At 39.9% G+C, this 25,136-nt stretch overlaps 1 protein-coding gene across 2 annotated transcripts in view; it reads left to right on the forward strand.

Moving 5' to 3' along the window:
- Window positions 1-25,136, forward strand: part of glcci1a (glucocorticoid induced 1a) — a 287,506-nt gene that overhangs the window by 259,010 nt on the left and 3,360 nt on the right. For both annotated transcript variants that reach the window (XM_039736251.1, XM_039736253.1), the window contains exon 7: window positions 22,996-23,116. In XM_039736251.1, the coding sequence (XP_039592185.1) occupies window positions 22,996-23,116 (121 nt within the window). The remainder of the gene's footprint in view (window positions 1-22,995; window positions 23,117-25,136) is intronic.

Here is a 25,136-nt window from a genome sequence, read left to right on the forward strand (position 1 = left end):
GTCATTTTTACAAATGAATAGTTTTTGACAGAATTTAAAAATCAGAAACAATATAGCGAATGTCTTTAATAAACACCTTCATTTCATTTTGCTTTTAAGTCGTCCTTTTACCACTTTACATTAACCCATGGAGTTTCAGTGCTGCTGCTCAAATATCCTTGTGCCGAATGCATTGTGCCCTATTTCAGTTAATCACAGTCCAAGTCAGCTCACCATCTATTTTTACTGTCAAGCAGAAAAGGCATTGTGCAAGTAAAGTAGTCAATGTAAACTATATTTAGTTTTTGTGTATTTTTTTAAAGCTCACATGGTTAATATAAGTTCTCAAACTGAGCTTGAAATTTTCTACTTTAAATTTTGCCTACTGTATAAAACTTCCTTACCTGTTTAGAGATATTTATGGGTCAAAGGGGCGCCAGGACCTGTTCTGGCAGACCAGGCACAACCATGAACAATGGGGTGTTGGGCCCTCTCACTCATACACTCCAGGAAATTTATATGGTGAAGAGAAATTAAAAAGGATAACCAATAGGTCTTTGGCGTACAGCAGTCCACAAATAAACAATTGACAGACCGTTAAAACACATCATCTTCTGACGAGTGTTTATTGCTGTATTTACAAGTTCCTCCATATGAGGCCAATTTCTGCAGTTAACTTGGTAGAATGGTCTGTTTCTCATTTAAAATGTTGCCGGTCTATAAAGAGAAAGTAGATAAAATGAAAAACTGCAGTCATGGGATTTCTTTTAGTGGAGAACTTAAGAAACCAGCGTTCACAGTATAAACATTACAGAGGAAAATGCAGAGTAGTCAAAATAAAGTTTGAGCCACTTAGATTTTGGCCATACAGCACACTTCATTTGAAAGAGTTTGTGAAATGAGGCACTTGCCTCATTGCCTTATTTTCTACCAAAATATTTTTACTTCGTGTTTCTCTCAAAACTTTCTGTTTCATAGCTAATTCTTGATCTAAATATCTAAAAAGTCAAGGTTTATGTCTTATTAGTCCAATCTTACTGTGTTCAAATAGTGTTCCAGTGCTCCATGCTGTGCATTTTTCCTTTCGAATCAAATACCAATGGACTGCTTTGTTAAGTGAATGAGTAAGAGTAGTAGGGCAGGTTTGCAGAAGTGATTTTTAGTGTTAGTCTTGGCAAATTGTACTTCATAACAGATTTGCTTTGCCAACTGAAACACTGAGGATCTCCTGACCCACTTTTATCACACTGCTGCATTTGTTGTAGGATTAATTTGCATTAATCCATGCATCAATGCCTATCCCTACATGAGAATCAAGAAACGTTTTTCTTTCATAGATGTATATGTATCTATGTAATGTGTGTGTGTGTGTGTGTGTGTGTACATATAAAGTGGGTATAAGAAACAAACACCCCTTTGAAAATATTGACAGTTTGTTGCTTTACAGCTTAAAATGAAAATACACACAAATTTTTTTTTTCAGCATTATTAAGTCAATGCAACCTATTACATCCAAGTCAAAGATATAATAGCAACATGTAGAAAACTGCTCATAATTTGTTTTTGAAATTCTTAATAAATAGAGTTTAAAAAAAAAACTCTTTTTGAACATCCCTCACTGACATTTTTTTCTTTAATTAAGACTTCCTCAAGAGCCGGGTCCATGTGTATGCTGAGGAAATATTGCAGTCTGCTTTTTATTATTATGTATCCTCTTGTTGTCTCTCTAATTTTTCCTTTTAATCTGAAGATGAGAAGCATTAGTCATCTGAATCTGTGTGATGTCCATACCTCTTAGAAATGTTTTTCACCCAGCAAGAGAGTGGGTTGCGCTGTTACTTAGCAGTCAATGGCTTCTGCATTACAAATCCAGCAGTCAGGGTTCAAATCCTGCACCCAGTTGTGTTGGGGTGGATTTTGCTTGTCCTTCCCAAGACCCCAAAGATGTGTGTGTTAATTTGCTTGGTGATTCTACATTTTCTCTGCAAAGATGGGTTTGCGATTTTGTGGGCCTTGTGAAGACTGGGCACCCTCCAAGTTCATTATAAGGCCCAAGTATTTGATTTTTCAATCCTGAGCCCAATGATGCAGGAATAGGCTTCAGGACTATTGAGAAATGAACTGGACTAAGCAGATCTGTTTTGTTATGCTCTGGAAGCTTTGGCATCATTTGGTCTTACAAATCAATGCATTTTAAAATGGCCAAGTACTGCTGAAGTGAGTTACTTGACGTTTACCAGTGGCGGGAAAAATTAAATCTTTACAGTCCCAAAACAGTCCTGTCCATCTGTCATTAATCTTAATAAAAAATCATTTTGGTTTTCCTGTCCCTTTACCAATGATAAACCCAACCTTCCACCGACTGGATATCTTTAACATTTTAAAATCTGCATAAAACTGTACAAGTTAAAAACAGAAATAAATGCATTATATTTCAGTTTCAATCTGATATTCACTACCTTGTGACTACGTATGAAATTTTTAGAAATCCATTAGGAAAGAATATTGCTTCTTTTAAAATATATTTCACATACAATATATGCAGAGCTAATTATAATTAAATTGTTCAATTAAATTAATACAAAAAAATAAGAATGTCTTAAGATTTGTTCTTACCTTTGAACCTGCTGCCCAGATCAGCTCTGCCCTTCCATTAAACTGGTTTCAGTGAGTTTAAGAGTGGATGGACAGGTAGATTAAATAATTGAAGGTGAAAATAATGATAAAAACTAACAATCACAAATAGAGCAGCCATCGCAGAACGTTGACTCAAAATCATCACAGTGACGTGCGGTGAGGTTCATGGCTGGTGAGGCACTGAGTCCTTCAGAGTCAGAGTTACAAATATATTAACCCAAAAGAGTAGCTTATTCACTATTAAATTGGCAGCATCTACATTGACTACTGGTAATGTTTCATATCTCATCAGCATTCTTTATATACATATACATAGGTAAGGAACATATTTGGCTGAGAAAGAACGTTACATTTATAGCGGCAAGAGAGAGAACGGAGAGAGCGCATCTGCTCTGCACCCTCCATGTGCTCTAAATTTGCCGTTGCAATTCCACAATTCATACTCATTAACTATAAATGAAAATATAGAGTGGTGTACAAAAAAAATTCAATTTTGACCTTAATTGAAATATTTAGTTATTTTTAAAAGCTTTTAATTCTGATGCTTTAGTCAATTTTAATACAGACTGTTCAACAAAAGGATAACAAGAAAAACAATAAAAAAGTCTTATTTAAGGTCAATATTTAGTTATTAAATATTGGATTTTTTTTCTTAGTTTGATCCCATTTTTAATAAAATTGAAAACCGCTTATGGTCTTACCTTTATTTGTAAATGATGTCCATGCGCCTGTCCTTCTCCATGAAAATCTCCATCACTTTCTTGTAAAAGTCCTTTTTATTTTCCTTTAGTTTTAAAAGTCTTAATCTTCCATTTTGGCAGTCAGTCAGAACAAAAAATAAAAATAAACGGACCGCTGCAGTGCACTTGACTTTCTGAAATCGCTGACTTATTGGCGCCAAGAGCCTCTGCATAGAAGAACAACAGTAGCAGCAAGCACCTGTTGGGCTAACATGCGCCCCCTTCAGGGCGCCACGGTACTGTCTGCCTCACCTTGTGCCTTCTCACTGCGGTTTTATGTACGATCAGCAAGACTAAACATGTCACACACATTCATTAAAGATACTGTGGAAAGTCAGGGTGCATAATAAATGTGTCTGCAAACATTATATTGGCGACATACAGAGAGACAGCAACAGACATGCGGCAATTACGTACATCAGCCCAGTGTGAGAGGGAGAGTGCAGTCCGAGGTGAGGTGAGGCTCGCTGCTAACACACCTCGCGTTTCTACCCTTTATTTGAACAGGAAATGCACAAATTCAGCGATTTTAACTATACAAATGATCAAAATGGTTGGAATCATGCAGAAAACGAATGTATAGCACAGACCAGTGGACAAATTTATTTTATGTTATCATTATTAGTTGTTTTTATTTTGCATGATGACAGCCTCACCTGACCACACATCCCTGCATCATCAGATGTAATTTTTACTGTACCAGTGATAGTTTACTGGAAAATCATGTAGTTGGGGGTTACGGGTTTTCTGCTGCAGTACAGTTAAAAGTTGTTTTGTATTTCTCAAGTCACAATTATTTCTTAACAGTCAGTGTTTTTATTAAATTGGCATATTAAATCATGTTCTATAAAGAAAGCATTTATATATATATATATATATATATATATATATATATATATATATATTGTGGGAGATAGGGGCCGCTCTCGCTCCCTTGAACCCCTGTCTACGACTCCAGACACCAGGTAAAAGTCCTCAAATGACTTTATTTAAATGCCACAGTGCCCTCTCCTCCACAATACTCATAAACAATCACCAATAAACACAATAATACAATCCTCCAGCTCCCAGACGCGTTGCCACCCTTCCACCCAGCTCAGCTCGCCGTCTGGGTGCTCTCACAGTCCTTTTATATCTCCTGACCCGGAAGTGTTCCCAATCCCCAGTCCATGTGATTCTCAATCACTTCCGGGTCAGGTAAAAGTTCTTTTTTTTTCAACCCGGAAGCCCGTCGCTCTTCCTTTGACGAACTTCCGGGTCATGGGGCACGAATAAGTCCTCGGTCCTCCCTGCAGCTGCCCCTTGTGGCCCCCATGGCATCCAGCAGGGCTGTGCATAAAAACCACATTGTCCATGATGCCCTGCTGGTCTTCTGGGGACCTTCATGCTGCAAGGAGGGCTCCACCTGGTGGCGGGTATATATATATATATATATATATATATTAAAAACAGACTGCACATTATCATACTTAAAAGAAAATAGTGACTTGCTCTATTAAGAAAAGACAAATGATATAAAATATACCAAAATCTCTAATATAACCAGCACCATAAAGCATATTTTTTATGTTTCTGGTATATTTCAGAACTCAGTGTCCTTACGTTATGATAGATTTATGATTTAAAAACCGTGAGAAACTAAAAGGAAAATTAGGCCTAACACTAGAAAAGCTATTGAAAACTGTGTCATTATGGAGCATGGAGTGTAATAACACAATAATAGTTTCAAACGTTTCTTTTATTTTATTTTATTTTTTTTTTACTTTTTTGTTTAAAGCCAAATCCCTTAACCACTAGCCTACACTATAGGGCATTTGTTGAGAAATAAATGATTTCTCTTGAACTTCCTTATTTTGTATTTGAATTTATTTTGAAAAGCCAGATATCTTGAATTACCATGTTTGTAAAGAGTGAAAAAAATCAGATTTTAAGATACTTTTGGCCTGCTTTTGAAACCACAGCCCTCTAAGGGCTTGCTCAATTTCTGATTTAAATGTAACATTGTGATTCATTTGTAAAAGAAAAGCGCTTTAAAGCAGCAGCGCTCTGATTTTGTCACTCCTATGATGCATCCCCCTAGGGTTTCAATTACATGCTTTGAGAACACAGTAAAGAAGAATGTCATTTACAAGAAAATTACAAGAAAATAGAAACATGAATCAAATATGAGTGTTGCACAGTGGCACCGAGGTTAGCACTGCTGCTTCACAGATCCCAATTCCTAGGTTTGAGTTTTGGCTCATCGCTCTGCTGCTTGGCGTTTGCTCATTTGCTATGTGCCTAGGTGGGATGCTCTCTAGAAATTCTGTTTCTCTTTGCACCTTCCAAAAGATGTGCCTGCTGGAGCAACTGTTGACCCTCAGTTATTTTGGGGAATGTGAGCGTTAGGGAATCCATTCCCAGGAATTCGGGAATCCTGCATGTCATTCCCGGGAATCCCGGGCGCCCGGGGATGACACAGTGCATGGGCATCTCACATGTGAATGGTTTTAGAACGACCGACACTTATTTTTAATAAAACTACTGCAATATGTTGACACCAATAAAAGACCAACCTTATCCACAAGCAGTTCATGCTGTCATATAAGTACATGCATCTAGTTAGTTGTGGTAATAAGAGCATAGAAAGCACAACGTGTCGAGTGTGCGGTCGTTTAGGCGAGAGCGCACATTTGTGCAGAGTAAGCCAGCCGCTGAGAAAGCACGCTCTGCCTCCACTGAAGTAGACGGCACAGTCATCAGATACTAATACACTTGTTCTAAACAACGCCCGTGCTTGCCGTTGCTCTGAAACACCGCCATTTCAGCTTTTACTGATGCATCCAGTTTCTTGTCATCATTTTGTGATGGCAAGTTTCTTGGCACAGATAATGCGGATGCAACAGACTGACGCATTGCAATTTCAAGTTGCTGTTCAAAGCTGTTGTCTGACAGACGTCGATAAAGTCTGCCCCGTCCCAACATTCATGAGCTGCAGAGTGCAGACTCCTCCCAGTCCACTGTGCTCAGTCTTAGTGGAAGTCGGAAGACTGACTGCTGCTGGTCTGTTGTTCACTGAATTAATCGGCAACACACTACACCGTGGGCCAAAAAACCGTGCTACTTAATTATTTTCAACTATAACTCTGTTATTTCTTGAACAATTTTTACACTTTTACACGCTATACATGCAAGCTTGGCCGTTCCCGGTTTCCCGGGAATTACAGCAGTTTCATTCCCGGGGATTCCCTAGTGAGCGTGATGTGCCTGTGATAGGCTTAAGATGAGAAAGCAGTACTTGAGCTTTTATTTAGGTATATGCAGAGTGCATTTTGTCAGTTGTTCATCTATCATGCATGGTGAGTAGTTTATATAAAGTGTCTTGTGAAAACTTTGACCATTCTGGTGTCTAAATAATACATTGGAAAAGTGTTGAAGCTGGGGATTATTTCACTGATCTACACATCATAGTTTTCAGTTTTAGTGCCAAAGAATTACTACAATTTTGAAAAAGTGGAAAAAAACACAAGTCTTCACAAACCTTGTACCAGTACAGTACATAGTGGCAAGTCAGTTATGGTATCATCCCAATTTTTGGTTAATGGGATTGTGCTTTTTTCCATTAATTGCAATAGAGAAGCTGAAGCTCTTTGACTTTGGCTGGGGATAATCTGTGGATGGTGGTGTTTTTAGTCGTGTCTTCATTTTTTGGTTGGATTCATGTCTGGTCATTGGGTGAGCTATTTGTGGACATTCTGCAGCATTGGTTTTGCATTATGCTTGGCATCATTTTGTTACAGAAAGGTGAATCATCACTCCACTCCATAATCTCTGTAACAGACTAAAAGATATTTTCCTCCAAACTGTTGCTGTACCATCTATTTTGTCCATGATTTTCACAGGCCTCATTGTCTCCACTGCTGTTCAGCACTTTTGAATATAACGTGTACTTCACTCTACATATTGCTTTATTAGAAGGTTCTCTTGAGTTTGGTTTTATTAAACATGGTCCATTTTGGTCTTACAAAATCTATTTTTTTTACATAAATTACTTGCACAGTGCCTTGTATTTGCCAGTTTGACATGTAGGCTATGATTGTCAACTAATCCCTAAACTGAATGCACAACATTCTTCTCAGTTTACATCTTTATCTGTTAAATGACAAATTGTTCACACAGTGACCACCTACTGATGCTTCTTTAACTACCGATTTTGTTTGGGAAGGCCAACCAAAGCCATGTCTTACTGGTTCTGAACTGCTTCTGTGTGACAATAATGGATTAACTGGTGCCCAAATGTTAAAAAGCTTGACTTTTCCTACTTCATTCCATAAATATGTTTCTTTCATAACTAATATCCTGGAACTCTTCGAACAGCTGTTTGCTCACCAGGATTTAACTTCCTTCAAATTTTATTTTTCTTAATTACTAATATCACTGAATTGCAATGACTAGACACTAGTGGCCTTGTGTTATGATTTTGTTAGTTTTGAATTTTTTCTGGGCATTGTACAATTTTCTAACCAGTATCTTTAATGTTAATTTATGTTTTAAACATCTGACAAGTATGAGTTAGCACCTCCTCCTTGAATTAAAACTCGGATGGTGCTCGGATTTTGGTACCTTTTATTTAGATGAGAGCATCTTGAGTCCCTGTTGTTAGGATACAAATGGGCGTTGCTAAGACAGGACGTTGCATTAAATGACGTCATTGGCGTGACCTTTTATAAGCCGATGCTAATATTCTATGTGACGTCCTCAAAAACCTTTTTGGCAAACGATCTCTGATGATCTTCAATGATCTCTAATGATCTCATAATGATCTTTAGACTTTGAATATCGCTCCCTCTTTGTGGTTTGACCAAAGATAGGCTTGATTTTTATTTTTTGGTTTGAACTCTTGCTTTATTTTTATATTTTCAGCTTTGTTCTCTTTCCAACTCTTTCTTATTTACCTTCTCCACCAACTCCATTGTATGTCTATTTAATCTGAAACCTGAAAATGGCTGGTAGACCTATGAGGCCCATCTGTATTGTTTTTCATTTCTCCATCTCTTTTCAAACCCGCTTAATCCAACTTAAGGTCCCAGTTGCAGTTGTAGTACTCACATTGCGCACTCAAACACATACGCACAGGGGGCCATTGTCACCAGTTAACCTGCCTGTCTCCAGGTCATTGGAGAAAAACTGGAGTAGCCAGCAAAAAGCCCAAACTGAGATGGATAGAACAAGTAAACTTCACTGGCATCGGTCCGGCTAGCATGCCAACTTAATCACCTGAAGCTTTGAGGCAGCAGCGCTAGCCACTCTCCTTCTGTCCTGCCCAACTTTTTTATTTTTTATTCTTTATTCATTGTGCTATCACATGGAAAATGTTGAGTATATTGCTTACTCTGTCAGAGTAAAACTAATTCTTATTTTAATGTGTTTTCATTTGCGGCTTTAGACAGACAGTTTTGAAAAATGTACAAGAGTGTGGATCCGTTTTGAGCTAACTCTGAGTGTTTGTGCTCATGTGAATAAACACATTGCTTATTGCATGTTCTCTCTTTGGTGGCATAGTGGCACATGGCAGATTACATTGGTGTTGTTATTGGACCTCATATCCCCATATACAACAGATGTGTGTGATTTTCTTGGCAACTTCAAGGTGAACTGTTGGGATGGAGTAGGAATGTGTGTAATAGGGCCTTGTGATAAACTAGGTTTGCTACCTACCTTACACCCATTGACATTAAAAGCTCTGACACCTGCAACACTGCATTGGCATAGAAGGCTTGGGAAATGGGTGGATTTCATTTATTCGAGACTTTCTATTTATTCCGTGCTTGTTTATTTAATTGAATGAGCACGTGTGACAATAGTACAGTGGAATAACACTGCTGCTACATGGATGCAACATCCTGAGTTCACATTCCATGCACAGTCATCATCAGTGTTCTCCATATGTCAGTTTCTCTCCCTCATTCCCAAAGGCAAGCTGGTTGCCATTACCAGCTGATTGCTCAGTGAAAGTCCTTTGTGAGCCTGCATGTTGGGGTAAGCAGTGGACTACAATGGATTGGCACCTACTGTAAGCTGTTTCCTGTCACACATCCAGTGCCCCGGCACCCACAACCCTGTAATGCAGTTACTAAATTTGAGAATGGCACAGTATGTATAACAATTTGTTTCTATGAATAATTTAATAGTGTTTGGAGAAGAAAAAACAATACTATAGCTATTGTCTCCCAATCTGTGATTGGTTTGTGCTTTGTGCTCTCTGTTCCCCAGATAAGCTAAAGCTCTCCATCACTATTTATTTGGATTTGGTAGTTTAGGAAAAATATGTATGAACTATAATTAGGGCCTTAAATCACATAACATTAGCTGCAGTGCCTATAAAAAATTTTTTTTTCAGTTTTTGTTCTTCTATGACATGGAATCACATCAGCATTTATTAGATGCACTTTTTGCAGCCATTACAGCCTTGAGTCTCTGTGCACAGTTCTCTATAGGCTCTGCACCTCTGGACACTGCAATTTACCCCAGTTCTTCTTTGCAGAACTGCTCAAGCTCTGTCAGGTTGCATGGGGAGCGTGAGTGAACAGCCTTTTTCCAGTACAACATGGTTTAAATAGAGACAAGAGTTTTATGGCCACATATGAGGACTGTTTGCATCTCTCAGACTGACCCAGACAACCTGACTACAGATCCACATTGTACTGAAAAACTCATCAGAAACTTCCAAAGACTTTGTTGGACGGTTAGTTATCTTATCTAAAGATCTTGACTATACATTGTTCTCCTCTCTTGCTTAATGAATCTTAGCCTGAAGAGGTCTTTTAATTCTTTACATTTAAGATGCCTCACTTAAAGGTTTTCCAATGTTGTATCTGTCTCGGTGTCCATATAAACACAGGGAACTCCAGTTTCTGTATTACATCTTGCCTGAGGAAGGCGCCTGAGTTTCCTCGAAAGCTTGCATATTGTAATCTTTTTAGTTAGCCAATAAAAGGTTTCATGTTGCTTGACTTTTCACTACATTCATAATGGCTAACATGGTAAAACACCCTAGTCCTCCATTCCAGCCACAAATTCTCAATTGGAATGAGGCCTAAGTTTTGACTCGGCCACTCAAGGACTTCACTGTTTTTAATCCATCTCTGACTTGGGGTCATTGTATTGCTGGAAAACAAATCCTCTCCTAAGTTGCAGGTTTCTTGCAGATTGCATCTGGTTTTCCTCTACAAAATTCCAGTATTTTGCTAAATTCATTTTACTCATCACCTTCACAAGCTTTCCACAGCCTGCTACAGAGAAGAATCCTCACATCATTATGCGTCCACCACAATGTTTCACTTTGAGGATGGTGTGTTTTTTGATAATGTGCAGTGTGGTTTGCACAAAATACAGTGTCTAGTCTCCTGTCCAAAAAAGGTCAATTTTGGTTTCATCAAATCATAGAAGACATAAGTCTCCCATGTGGCTTCTGGCAAACTCTAGCCAAGATGTTGTTGTGTGTGTGTGTGTGTGTGTGTGTGTGTGTGTTTTAAGTGGCTTTCTCTTTGCCACTCTCCTATAAAGTGGTGATTGGTGAAGCACCCAGGCATCAGTTGTTGTAGGCACAGTCTCTCCAATCTTAGACACTGTAGCCTGTAACTCCTTCAGACTTCCCATTGGTCTCTTGGTGGCCTCCCTCACTAGTCATCTTCTCATTTGGTCAGTTTTTGTAGATGGCCCACTCTAGGCAAATTTTCTCTTTCCATTTCTTATTGATTGATTTAACTGGACTCCATGGGATATTCAGTGGCGTAGATATGTTCTTGTATCCATCGCCCTGACTTGTTCTTTTCACACACCTCTCCAAGGTGTTGCTTGAAATGTTCTTTTTGTCTTCATTGTGCAGTTTAGGCCACCATACTGACTTACCACAAGTTTAACCTTCCAGATAAGGTTCTTTTAACCTACAATTAACTAAACCACCAGATGGGTGGTCTCCATTTAACTAGTAACATGAATTCTAAAGTTATTTGGGATGATTTAGGTGCGTCATATTAAGGAGGTGAATACTTATGTGAGTCATTTTATATATTACAGTAAACCCTCATTTATCGTGGTTAATCCGTTCCAGACTCAACCGCGATAAATGAATTTCCGCAAAGTAGGATTCTTTATTTATAAATCTAATATTTTCGCAGTTAGAGCATAGAAAACCTTTTTATGACCTTCTAAATACGTTTTTTAACATTATTAGAGCCCTCTAGACATGAAATAACACCCTTTAGTCAAAAGTTTAAACTGTGCTCCATGACAAGACAGAGATGACAGTTCCGTCTCACAATTAAAAGAATGCAAACATATCTTCCCCATCAAAGAAGTGTGCGTCAGGAGCAGAGAATGTCAGAGAGAGTGAGAGAGACAGAGAAAAGCAAACAATCAAAAATCAGAGCTTTGAAATGTGCGAAGCAGCGCGCGGGAAGCATATCGTATATCATTGAGGAGTTTTATTTAATACGTAATACGTGCTCTGATTGGGTAGCTTCTCAGCCATCCGCCAATAGCGTCCCTTGTATGAAATCAACTGGGCAAACAAACTGAGGAAGCATGTACAGGAAGTAAAAAGACCCATTGTTCACAGAAATCCATGAACCAGCGAAAAATCCGTGATATATATTTAGATATACTTACATTAAAAATCTGCGATGGAGTGAAGCCGTGAAAGTCGAAGCGCGATATAGCGAGGGATCACTGTATATATTTGTAATTCATTTAGGCCACTTTGTCTCCATCTTTTTCTGTTGATCAGTGTGAGAAAAGTCAAATTAAATCCGGTGTGATTCAATATTGCATAACAATAAAATGTGAATCAGGGTAATAACGCAAAGACTATGCTTTTCTAAATTAAGATATGGCTATTATCATGAAAAAAGGGAATTTCTGCTTAAGTGTTATCTTTAGTTGAGCAGTAAATGTAATCTGTTTTGACTGTATAGTAAATAATTACAGGCTTAGGCCTTGAGGAAGCATTCAGCAATTTGTGACAACAAAAGGCAAATGTCTGTGGGGTGGTGGGCAATACATATAATGACTATACAGGGCTCTAGAGTGCGACCAATTTGGTCGCACGAGCGACCTAATTTCTCAATGGTGCGACTAAAAAAAATCAAAGGTTGCACCGGTGCGACCAGCCGTTCGAGGGGGAAAAAAGAAACGAAACTGCGTGACTCTTAAAGTCTCCCTGTTGTTCAACAACAGACACACATTAGGCCCGTATCGTGGTCTAAACCAATCAGAGATAGTGAAGGGTGGATCCCGCCCCCCCTCTGATTGGCCGTGGTCCAGATATTCCTGTACGTGTGTGTACGTTTGAAAATGCATGTGATGCAGACAGACAGAGAGAGGTGAGTAGCCCATCAGGTAAACAGTGGATGTAGCTGCGGATTATGAGAGAAGATGAAAAGAACGATTGACAGCTTTTTCGTTAAGAATGTTAAGTTAGGGCCTGATCCGTCCGAAAATCATAACCAATGCTATGACACGGAGCCATCAACCTCCCAAGTTATAGCAAGCCCTGGTCCGGAGACGGCATTAGATAGTGAGCCACATACGATCGAGTCCGAGCCCACTGAAATTAAAAGGGGTAAAGTGTATACATTTCGAAAAGAGTGGGTTGACCAGTTTCCCTGGCTAAGATACAGAAAAGCCGATAATATAATGCACTGTATTTACTGTAAAGAGTGTGGGAAGACCATGGCCGGCAGTAGTGCATTTGTGACTGGTTCTAATACATTTAGAATTGAAACGCTGAAAAAGCACAATGCATCTATAAAACACATTACATGCCGCGATAAATGCACTGCTCGAGTGTCCTCTCTCCCCGCTGCCTTTCAGCGGCAGGCAGCAGCAAACAGATCATCAGACGAGGCCAAGATGATAATTAAGTTTAACGTTGCCTACAATATTGCAAAAGAAGAACTTCCCTTCACTAAATTCAAGTCCGAATAATTCTTATGAAGAAAAATGGCTTGAACGTAAACCCACGTACAGCAATGATGTCGCGCGCCAATTTATAGGAGTCATCGCAGATACATTGAAAAAAGACGTCTGTGCAAATTGCGAACAGTGCGTACATGGCATTCCTGATCGACGGTAACACAGATATCGCCACAAAGGAATGCGTCATTGTGTACAGTCGAATCTTGCGGAGAGGAAGACCGGTGAATATACTTATTGGACACATTGAGGTCGAGCATGCTCATGCCCAAGTCTGGAAGATTTTGATGCTAGAGAGAGTGTGGCCAGCTGGTTTAGTCAAGGCCAAAGATCAAGAAGGCCAAACTACAGGAGTTGGCCATCCGAGGGGCATGTGACTGCAATGGAGGATAATCCATAAGACATTGAGCCATGAGATGTTCAGTTTGAAGCCCTTAAAACACGTAATTTAGATTTTCTTTTTAGTTAATTTATCTTGAGATTTTTTAAGTTTAAATTTCAGTTCAGTAAAGCACTTTAAGCACCAACACTTTTTCAGTAAGTTACCTTTCTTGTAGAATTGTGCTTGCCTTCAAATAAACAACTTTATATTGACCAGATTATTAGTTAATCATTTACAAGTCAATATTGCCTATATGGACAGCGATTAAAAAAAAAAATAAAATAAATAAATAAAGTGGACGTGTAAAACTGTGGTGTTAAATGTGATGCGGTTGAAAATTTGGGTGCACCTAACTTTGTGCTGGTGCACCTAAGAAAAAAAGTTAGGCGCACCAGTGCAACTAGTGCAAAAAGTTAGTCTAGAGCCCTGCTATATATGCATTACATTTTGAAGATCAGTCAGTCATTTTCCAACCCACTATATCCGAACACAGGTCACAGGGGTCTGCTGGAGCCAATCCCAGCCAGCACAGGGCGCAAGGCAGTAACAAATCCCAGGCAGGACGCCAGCCCACCGCAGGGCACGCACACACCAAGGACAATTTAGGATCGCCAGTGCACCTAACCTGCATGTCTTTGGACTGTGGGAGGAAGCCCATGCAGACCCGGGGAGAACATGCAAACTCCACGCAGGGAGGTCCCAGGAAGTGAACCCAGGTCTCCTTACTGTGAGGCAGCAGCACTACCACTGCGCCACCGTGCTGACATTTTGAAGATTTAAAATAAATACTTTTTTCAAACACACTTCTACTACTTTGCTATGGAACGTGAGAACACTGGTCAGTGCTGCTACTTCATCGATCCATCATCTTAGGTTAGATTCCCATGCCCAGTCGCTGTCCATGTGAAGTCTGCATGTTCACAGGTTTCCCTGACAGTATGCTGGTTGGGTGATTTGATGATTATAGTATGGGCTTTCCGTGGAGGACTGGCGCCCTGGCTTGGGCTGTTTCCTGCCTTGAATTCAATGTCCCCTGTGACCCTTGATTGGAATAAATGGGCTTGAGAAAGGTTGACTGACTGACTGACTTGTATTTTATATTCAGAAGTGTACTTAGTGTTGATGGAGTGAGTCAGTACCATCACTAGGCAACACAATCATTTAGAAATGCAAATGTTTACTTTGCTGACATTGTCACTTTTTTACTTTCTGCTGTTTTACTGAGGAAGTCGTACGCTGTCACAATCACCTCCTCTTGCTTGAAAGATTGGCCATATATAGAGATTGATAAAGTATGCCTATCTCCAGTGCTCTTAATAGCTATACAAAACTCTTCCCAGGGTTTTGCTTTAGGCTCTGTTGGTTGTGCATGACGAGATGCATTTTCTTATGCTGTACATCCAATTTTATTTTTACAAATGACAGCATTGCATATCTTCCTATTTAAATATAATAATTGTTTGTTATTCTGTTCTATTCACATTTTAGGAATGAAGTTTAGTTTTTCATTTCACACTCTGTAGGTTTAATATTTCCAATTTCTGACTGCATTGCTGCTGTATCACGCTGACCCCTGCAGTTGGGAAGATGTTCTGCAGTCTCAGACAAATGTGCTTCATGGCTGGGTAGGTGTAGAGTGAAAGAAGAAATTTAGTTCATCAAAAATACGTGTACAGAGAAAGGAAACGGACATTCTGAAAGGGGCATGCGGCACTGTCCACAGCACAGAATTCTTCATGACAGCTCCTCTTGCAAGAAGAGTGAACGTAACTCTCTGTGCCTGCACTTATTCATAGTTGGTAATTAGTTTTGTATAATAATTCACTTTACTGTTCTTTTTAAATTTTTGGCATGTTATGCCCATTGTCAACTCCTAGAAAATAAGACACGCAGAATAAGCTTTGAGTCAGGTCTAAATGTATTAAACACAAACAGTCCTCAACTATGGCTCTAGGGCAGTGTTTCCTAAGGTGTTTTCACATCTAGTTTGTTTGGTGTGATTTCCTCCAAAGTGCAGTACATTTAGTGAGGAGTGAACACACCAGTTGTACTCTGATGCACACCAAAATAATAGGACCGGTACTGTTTCGAAAGGGTGGGCTCACTGTGGTACCAAGTGTACCCCAGAGCAGTTTGCATGAGCTATGAATGTGATCCGAAGACCAAATTGTGGTAGTCATGTTAAGTGTCTTGGTGGACATAATTAAGGATTCTCATTCACAGCCTAATGAATTGTGTGTTAACATGAAGAATTAAAGCCAATGGTAAAAATGAAAATGTGCATAGGTACAAATGTTAACAATTCAAATAAAACAATCCTCACAATTACCAGTCAGTCAAACCAAGGCCAGTAGCTGATTCAAGCTTACAGCCTCCCGCATGTGCGATCGAACAATAGTTGACCATGCTACCAAAAAAAAAAACGTGTAATCAGGTCGATTAAAATGTACTGCTCAAAAAAATTAAAGGAACACTTTTTAATCCGAGTATAGCATCAAGTCAATGAAATCAGTTAAGTAGCAGAGGGGGCTGTTAATCAGTTTCAGTTGCTTTGGTGTTAATGAAATTAACAACAGGTGCACTAGAGGGGCAACAATGAGACGACCCCCAAAACAGGAATGGTTTAACAGGTGGAGGCCACTGACATTTTTCTCTCCTCATCTGTTTCTTCACTAGTTTTGCATTTGGCTACAGTCAGTGTCACTACTGGTAGCATGAGGTGATACCTGGACCCTACCGAGGTTGCATAGATAGTCCAACTTCTCCAGGATGGCACATCAATACGTGGCATTGCCAGAAGGTTTGCTGTGTCTCCCAGCACACTCTCAAGGGCATGGAGGAGATTCTAGGAGACAGGCAGTTACTCTAGAAGAGCTGGAGAGGGCCGTAGAAGGTCCTTAGCCAATCACCAGGACTGGCATCTGCTCCTTTGGGAAAGGAGGAACAGGATGAGCACTGCCAGAACCCTACAAAATGACTTCCAGCAGGCCACTGGTGTGAATGTCTCTGACCAAACAATCAGAAACAGACTTCATGGGCCCAGCATCCTCTAGTGGGCCCTGTGCTCACTGCCCAGCACCGTGGCGCTCGATTGGCATTTGCCATAGAATACCAGAATTGGCAGGTCCACAACTGGCGCCGTGTGCTTTTCACAGATGACAGCAGGTTCACCCTGAGCACATGTGACAGACGTGAATGGGTCTAGAGAAACCATGCAGAACGTTATGCTGCCCTCAACATCATTCATCATGACTGGTTTGGTGGTGGGTCAGTGATGGTCTGGGGAGGTATATCCATGGAGCAATGCACAGACCTCTACAGGTGAGACAATGGCATCTTGAATGCCATTAGGTGTTGGGATGAAATCCTTGGACTCATTGTCAGCCTGTGCTGGTGCAGTGGGTCCTGGGTACATCCTGGTGCACAACAATGCCTGGCCTCATGTGACGTGAGTATGGAGGCAGCTCCTGGAGGATGAAGGAATTGATGTCATTGACTGGCCCTCACGCTCGCCTGACCTTAATCCAGTAGAACACCTCTTCTGGGACATTATGTTTCGGTCCATCTGACGCTGCCAGATTGCATCTCAGATTGTAAAGGAGTTCAGTGGTGCCCTGGTCCAGATCTGGGAGGAGATCACCCAGGACACCATCCGTCATCTTATTAGGAGCATGCTCCTATGTTGTCAGGCATGCATACAAGCACGCGAGGAGCCATACAAACTACCGAGTGCGATTTGGAGTTGCTGCAATGAATGATTTTCCATCAAACGATGTGGCATCCTTTCATTCCTAACACATTACCCAGTCCATATCAGTATAGATATCCAGCAGAATTTTTTCCCTTTGAGAGCTGAAATGTTTTCAAGGTGTTCCTTTAATTTTTTTGAGCGGTTTACATACAGAGGTGGCAAGAAATAAATAGCAGTGACCATTGAACACGACGATCAAACCCCATCATCATACACCACAAAAGTGATGTGCGTGGGTGCGCTCCCTTGTCATTCTCATGCTAACTTTGACATATGTAGTAAATGATAATCAAATATTCCAAAATGAAAATTATTACACACATGTTTATGACAAGGGTTAAGACAGTAGACACGTGATTTGAGATAAACTAAACTGAGGTTTCATTCATATTATGGCTACTGGAGAGTAAATCATCAACATTATGCAGTTCAGCGAAACTCACTTCATACATCCGCTGTCATAACGTTTAAGCACATCAATGTGTGCAGAACTTGCCTTCCTTTGTACACTCACCTATTTGAATTGTGTCCTTTCCATATCATGCATTGTATCATTTTTCAAGTAATTTTCCAGCTGTGAGAGTCCTGCAGGATTTTTATTAATGTGTTTAGTTCGCTTGAAAGTCTGCATTGTGAAACAAACTAACTTCAAATCGAAACAAAATAGAGAGTCATCCCCTGGTTCGGAAAAAAGCAAACAGACCATGAGAGTGAAAGCAACGATGTGTCACAGCTCAGTGGGTTTGTGATGGGACACCACATGATAGTATAGTAGAATTAGCCAAAACTGTCATGGAGATACTCACCACCCTCCGTTTAGTGTAGCACTTACTGCGGTGGCATGTGAATCAACGCCATTGTCACATCACACAAGCTTTTGTTTCTATGGTACAAGAATTATTAATATATATTAATATAATAAATACTCCATACACAGTCAGATCCCTTTACACAACCAGTGAAACAATCAAACTGAGAATGCCTGAGAATCAAAGACATGTATATGAAAGGGGGAGAAAGGAGCGAATGGCACAGGGGAAAGTTTCGCAGCACTAGGCTGAAAAGTCTAAATAAAAATAACAAATTTAGCACATAAATGTGATGATTTTCGAGGTGTTATAAAAGGCGAATGAATACATGGGGTGGCTGCATGCATAGGGTCATCGTAGAGTTGTATACTAAAACTGGTTAGTGCATAAAGGAGTGGGGACCCTACCTGTCATCTTTCCCCACACCTTCAAAATAACCAGACCACACACTTCCTTTTGGGAACCACTTTTTATTATTTAACAGTTAAATAACGGTCAACAATATTAACTGAATGCAAAACAGATCTGGAGGACCTCGGCCCCCTTCAAAAGATTTCAGTATCCATCCCCTCCCTCAGCTGAGTCGGTTTGCACTTGGCTGCTCTCCTTACTTTGTGTGCTTTAGGACCTGACCACAGAATCGGCCCATGCTGCGCGTTCAGCCCCACAATAAACAATTGTTACTGTCAGGTATGGAGAATGCTACAATGCACTACTGCTATGAAGGAGCAGGGGGGACCCCAGACCCTTCACGGACCGTTTCACAACTATGTTGATTGGCTACCAGCAATTTGACCAAAGCTTCATGAAAATTATTAATAAAACTATCGCCAGACACCATTACCTTTTTAAAGTCCCTTGCAATGAACATCTGTCTACCCATAGGGCACAACTGCACCACCCAGAGAAGCAATAAAAGTCTTAATTGCTTTGTTAATTTTTTTAATCAATCTTTCCATTGCTATTTGTGATTTGCACCTCTCCAATAACACCTAGGCACAATAGCTGACCACACCAGTTTAACCCTTGGCTATAATGCCAGCTGTCTCAAGCAGATTGCCTTCATGTCGAACAGCAGGTCCAAGGATTTTGTACTGGCTATGTTATTTCCCCCCGATGCCAAGAGTGGGTGGGAAATAATACCGGACAGATCCACACCTTAAGCAGATAAACCAAATTGTCCCCTTCAACAGATTACAGGAAGTGGAATCCAAGCAGCAGTGTTATCAATTATGATGTACTGTGGTGCTGCTGACTAAATATTGATCAAAAGTCTCCAGCACCCGTAGCATGGAATGAAGGCCATCATGCTCCTGTGACACTTTGTTGGATTTGTTAATCCTTGAGGAGTGTGCCATTACAATGTTCATGCACTATATACTGCTTTACAAAGTGCTGCCTGTGAAGCAGGTTCACTACATCTGTCCAGCTATTGATTGGAAAGGACTTTACGATACGTGTCTGATACCACAGGGCACTTTCTGAGCTTAGATAATTTAAAATCTGTATCAATTTTCCTTGCATAAATGAAAAAGACTCCACATAAACAATGACCAGGTCAGGGTTTGAATCTGTTCTTCTGGAGCTGTGAGGCAGCAACACTAACCACTGTGCCACCATGCTACACTTATGCTATGAAGATACCATAAAGTATAGAATTGACTGAAACAGGTTTTATTGTCTGTGTTATGATATTTTATATAACTCTTGTATTTGTAGATACTTGGTTTATTAGAATTAAGACAAATTATTGTTTTAAACAGCATTAATGCCTCCAAGTGTCTTGCAAGGTTCAATATTAATCATCCTTAGTCATTCATATTCTGTAGTGTCCATTGCTCATCACAGCAGCATTAGAGGTGAGGCAGGAACCATCCCTGGATAGGACATCAGTCTAATATGGAGAACACACACACTTAATGAGCATGCACCCTTATTCTTATGAAAATTTATATGTAGGAGACAGTCATGTTACTGTCATCCATCAATTATCAAACCCACCTAATAAAGCTAATGTTTACACAGGCAGCTATGGGTTCAAGTCAGAAATCAGCCTATCAAGGAGCTCACATACACACAGCATATTAATAAAATTTAACATATCCTGTAAATTGCAGAATACGTGGAAACACATAAGCAAAGAAGACGGGCCCTGAATATAGTAAACTAGTAAACCAAGATTTTATTCATCCAACGTAAACTGTAAATTACACAAATGACAGATACACAGAGCTGTCCTCCTACAAAATATTGAATGATAACAAATTAAATATATCATCCACTATATAATAAGACTCTAAGGTGTGTTTGTCCAGTCCATCTAAACAGTCTGATTGGTCAGTTTAGCTTTGGTGACGCGACGAAAGAGAAGTTCGAATGTGAGACGCACAAAGAGGAGTAAAGGCCTACAAAGACGGACAGTATCAGTGATATCTCCATAATGAAAACGAGAGCTAGAACTAAAAATATTGTTTTTCGTTTTACAAGAACGAGAACTGAAATTAAGGCAAACACAGAAACTAAAACTAAATAAAAATAAAAATTACTGATATGTGAACAAACTAAAATGAGAATGAAAATTGAGGAAAAAAAAAAAACTAACAGCAATAGCATTTTCGTTCAGTCCGGTTCAGTCGTGCAGAGGAAGACGCCAGTGTCAACCAGTGCCCATCAACTAAAGGATTTATAAATATGATGTTGCTACAAAGTTGTATCAATATATACTTAACATTATAAATTAGCTTTTAGTTCATGATGGGTTGATTAGTTACTCTAAAAAGGTGTGTACCTGAATGTGCTTTCAGGTGAACTAGCATCTTGTCCCATGCTGGTTACCACCCTGTGCCAGGCGATCCTGAGATAGGCACCACCTTAGACTGGATAAGTAGCAGGCAGTTTAGCGTAGTAGTTAAGGACCTGATACTCTGGGATCCTGGGTTCAAATCTCTCGTCTGATACTGTTTGACCATGAGCAAGTTGCTTCATGTGCCCGTGTTCCAATTGGAAAAACAAAAGAAATGTAACATATTTTATCTCGAATGTTGTAAATCACCCTGGATAAATGAGTCTGCAAAATAAAGAATATATATATATATATATATATATATATATATATATAAATATTGTGGACTGTGCCTGGCAGTTTATACCGGCCAAGTCCCCCAAGCCGCCAGATGGAGCTCTCCCTGCAGTATGGAGGTGCCCTGAAGACCAGCAGGGAGTCATGACTTTGTAGTTTTTATCCTCGGCTCTGCTGGATACCACAGGGGCCACAAGAGGGAGCTGCAGGGAGGAGCAAAGACTTCTTTTTGCCCTATACCCCGTAAGTACTTCCAAGTCACATGAGCGGAAGGGATGATGTGCTTCCGGGGTGAAGATAAGGACTATTTACCCTGACCTGGAAGGAATAAGGACTTGTGGACGGTTGGGCAGGAACACCTCCGGGTCAGGGAGTATAAAAGGACCATGGGAACTCCCAGACAATGAGCTGAGCTGGGTGGTAGGAGGGCAACGCGTCTTTGAGTCGGAGGATTGGTATTGTGATTATTATTATTATTGTATTGGTTAATGAATAGTGTGGAGTGGAGGGTGCTTGGTGCACATAATTATTATAATAAAACAAAGAATTATTGCACTTTTACCTGGTGTCTGGTGTGGTACCTGAGGGTTCAAGGGAGCGATAGCGCCTACTGCTACATATATATATATATATATATATATATATATATATATATATATATATATATATATATATATATATAAAAACAGTGGGTTAGAAAAAGAATGAATGAATTCATTGTTAATTAAGGTTAAAATTTATATTTATTAGATAAACATGAAAGTAACCCTTACATTTTAATATTCTAAAGTAATACACAGTGGATTGTTGGTCTTCTTATACATGCCAGATATATTGGAATATATGTTCAAATATTTTTTTTTGCATCCATCACATGTAGTTGAGCAGACGTTTTTAACGCCGGTGTTGAGACGTCAGGACATAACCGATAACCACCTCGTACAGTATGTGTATCTGGCATTGTGCAGTTTAGAGCTGAACCAGCATGAACTTTTTCTAGTAGCTGTTTGCTTCTTCTCTGTGTCTCCTAAATCCCCAGGATATTGGATGTATGGCTAAATGCACTTTACCTCAAAAAAGGTCCACTGGCATGTGTCCGATTTAAAGACATGCTTGTTCACTTTCTTTTTTCTCTCTCTTACTGATGTGAAATCAGAAGCCAGAAGTAAGTGAGACTTGAGATGGGACATTATGTATTGTTACTTACCTTTCTTTCTTCTTGAGCTGATTGCTATCATGTGAAGTATCAACTTTCTGTGACTTTGATTCAATTTGCGCAAAGGAAAAAAAAGTTTTGTTAAAAAGATGTCCTGGGCTCAAGTGCGTTACTCACTCTACATGTAGTTTGTGGGAACAGCTTTTGCCTTTTGTGTCTATGAAACTTGATTTTGCTTATTGTTTGAGTGTGATTGTTGTGTGGTTGTTGGCCCCCAGTGATTTTATATCCTGATGCACTTACACACTGGAGCGTAATGCCCAGACCTCAATCCTCAGGGCCTGAGAGTTAGCTTTCCTCTAGAGATGCTGAAAATGGTGACCGAATGGATGGATACTTGCCTGGAATGTCATTCACGTGACTGCAGTTGATGGCCATAAGGCTGTCCTGTACTTGAAGCCTCCTGCTAACTGTCATCCTCCAGTAATCTGCTGCTTTACATTTTCAGACAGTGGGAGTAGTTCACCTTTGCCTAAGTTTGCCTCATCTCCCAAACCAAACAACAGCTACATGTTCAAACGAGAGCCCCCAGAGGGATGTGAGCGAGTCAAGGTCTTTGAGGAAATGTCGTAAGTAATGCTTTTTATGTTAGCAGATTTCTACCAGCAGTAAACGGTAGACGCATGCAGGATGCAGCACATGAAATGCCGTAGCGCTCTTCAGGTTAAATCTGCCTGCAAGGGTTGCTTTCTATTGTTCACAAATGAAGGCTGAAGCCGGGGCCGCACACACTTTATTCTGTGTGTAGAGGGTGCCTGTGCCTTCTATGCCGTGTTTTATTTCATTAGTGATTATCTACAATAAGTCCCCAAATTGGGTCATTTAAGCAATAATGATTAGCACAAATAAACAATGAATTAATGTTTCCTGTGCTAACATTAATACTTGTTGGCTGTAAGAAGCTGCCCCCTTCTCTTGTAGCCGAGACGGGCGCTAAAGTGTGCTGCACATGTTGCTGCGAATCTCATTTGCTGCTCTTGACCTCTTCTTGGGAGTTTTCTCTGCTGCTTTTGCGCAACTTTTTAAGGCCTTGGCTCTCTTTAGCTCCAAATTCCTTTCTTTATTTAATGGTTGCTTTGCAAAATCCTATCGTTTCCTGCACTGTGTAATAGATGACTGCCATTTCCAACTCTTCTCTGTGACAACTGCCTAATTACACCACTGCAACTGAAATGCAGCATCAAATGAAAAAGTCAAGTAAATAAATGGCACTCGGTCATGGAAAGTGATTTCAACTTTGACTCCATTAAAGAGAAGTTGGTTGTTACAGCCTACACTTTTTGGTTAATCTTGCAAAAAATTGTTTGTGGGCACACATAACACTGAAAAAGTGGGGGTTTACACAGCTACCATCCCAGAGTGAAAAGTTATAGGAACGTTCAGCTTTGACGGTGTATGAAGGTTAGGGTGCCAGACTCACCAAACTTCTTACCCTCTCTCTCGTTTCCTCACTTGCCTCTATGTTTAGTTTCATTATGCTTAATTAAGTGCAACTCATTTATGTCATCCAGTTTTTCATTATTACACTCATGTAATCCAGTTGAGGGTCATGGCCCGCCAGATTGTGCCAAACAAAATGGAACCCGATGCAGGAATTTAGAGCCACCAGTTAAACTAATGTATGTGTCTTTGAGAAGAAACCAGAGCACCCAGACGCAGGCCACACAGACATATAGATAATATGCAAACTCCAAGTGGAGCCTGGGATTTAAATACAACTAATGGCTGGTCCACAGTAACTCCCTGTTTCCATGAAATTTGTGGTACCCTGTTAATAGGTAGGACTGTAATTTTATCCATTGATCACATAAGCCCTTCTAAAACCAATCAACAAATTAGAACGATGATGGGCGAGGAAGCATTAAGAAGGACCTGTCAAGAAAAGATGGAGCCACATGGGCACCCTGAAGAGGAAGCATTGGTACCATCTCAGAATTTACACTTCAAAACAATAGAAATAGCCTGTCAATCCTGTTATCTAAATTCTCCAAAATAACACTGAGTCAAGTTTAGAAGTTTCTCAAAGTCCTACTGTCTACCACACTACTTGATCATTTCTTCCAATTGCCTATGAATCTCTGTATGAAGGAAAAACTTTCTAAAATCTAAGCACAATCTGCCATTAACTTGTTTCAATTGGTGCCCCATGTTCTTGTTAAGAATTCTTTTTAAAGTAATGTCCGAGATCCGCTTTACTAATATCCTATGTAATTCTTCAACCGTGTCACCTCTTAATCGTTGTTAGCTTCACCTCCTTCAGTCTTTCATTTTAGCTCCTGCCTTGCAGTCCTGAAGTCAGCCAAGTCACTTTCCTCTGGACTTTCTCTAGCACTTTTTGTAATATGAAGACAAAAACTGCATGCACTACTCCAGATGAGGCTTCACTGGTGCGTTACATACCTTAAGGGTAACCGAACTCTACCACACGATTCTGCTTAACCTAACTTCCTATTAGCCTTCCCAATTCCTTCTTTACACTGTCTGGCTTTAGAGAGTGAAGAGCCCACTATTACTCCATTGTCCTTCTTATAAGATCTACCCATTATGCATTCAAATCTAACATTTTAATATTATCTTTGTAAATCCTTA

Source organism: Polypterus senegalus, chromosome 15 (assembly GCF_016835505.1).
Source record: "Polypterus senegalus isolate Bchr_013 chromosome 15, ASM1683550v1, whole genome shotgun sequence".
NCBI lineage: Eukaryota > Metazoa > Chordata > Cladistia > Polypteriformes > Polypteridae > Polypterus > Polypterus senegalus.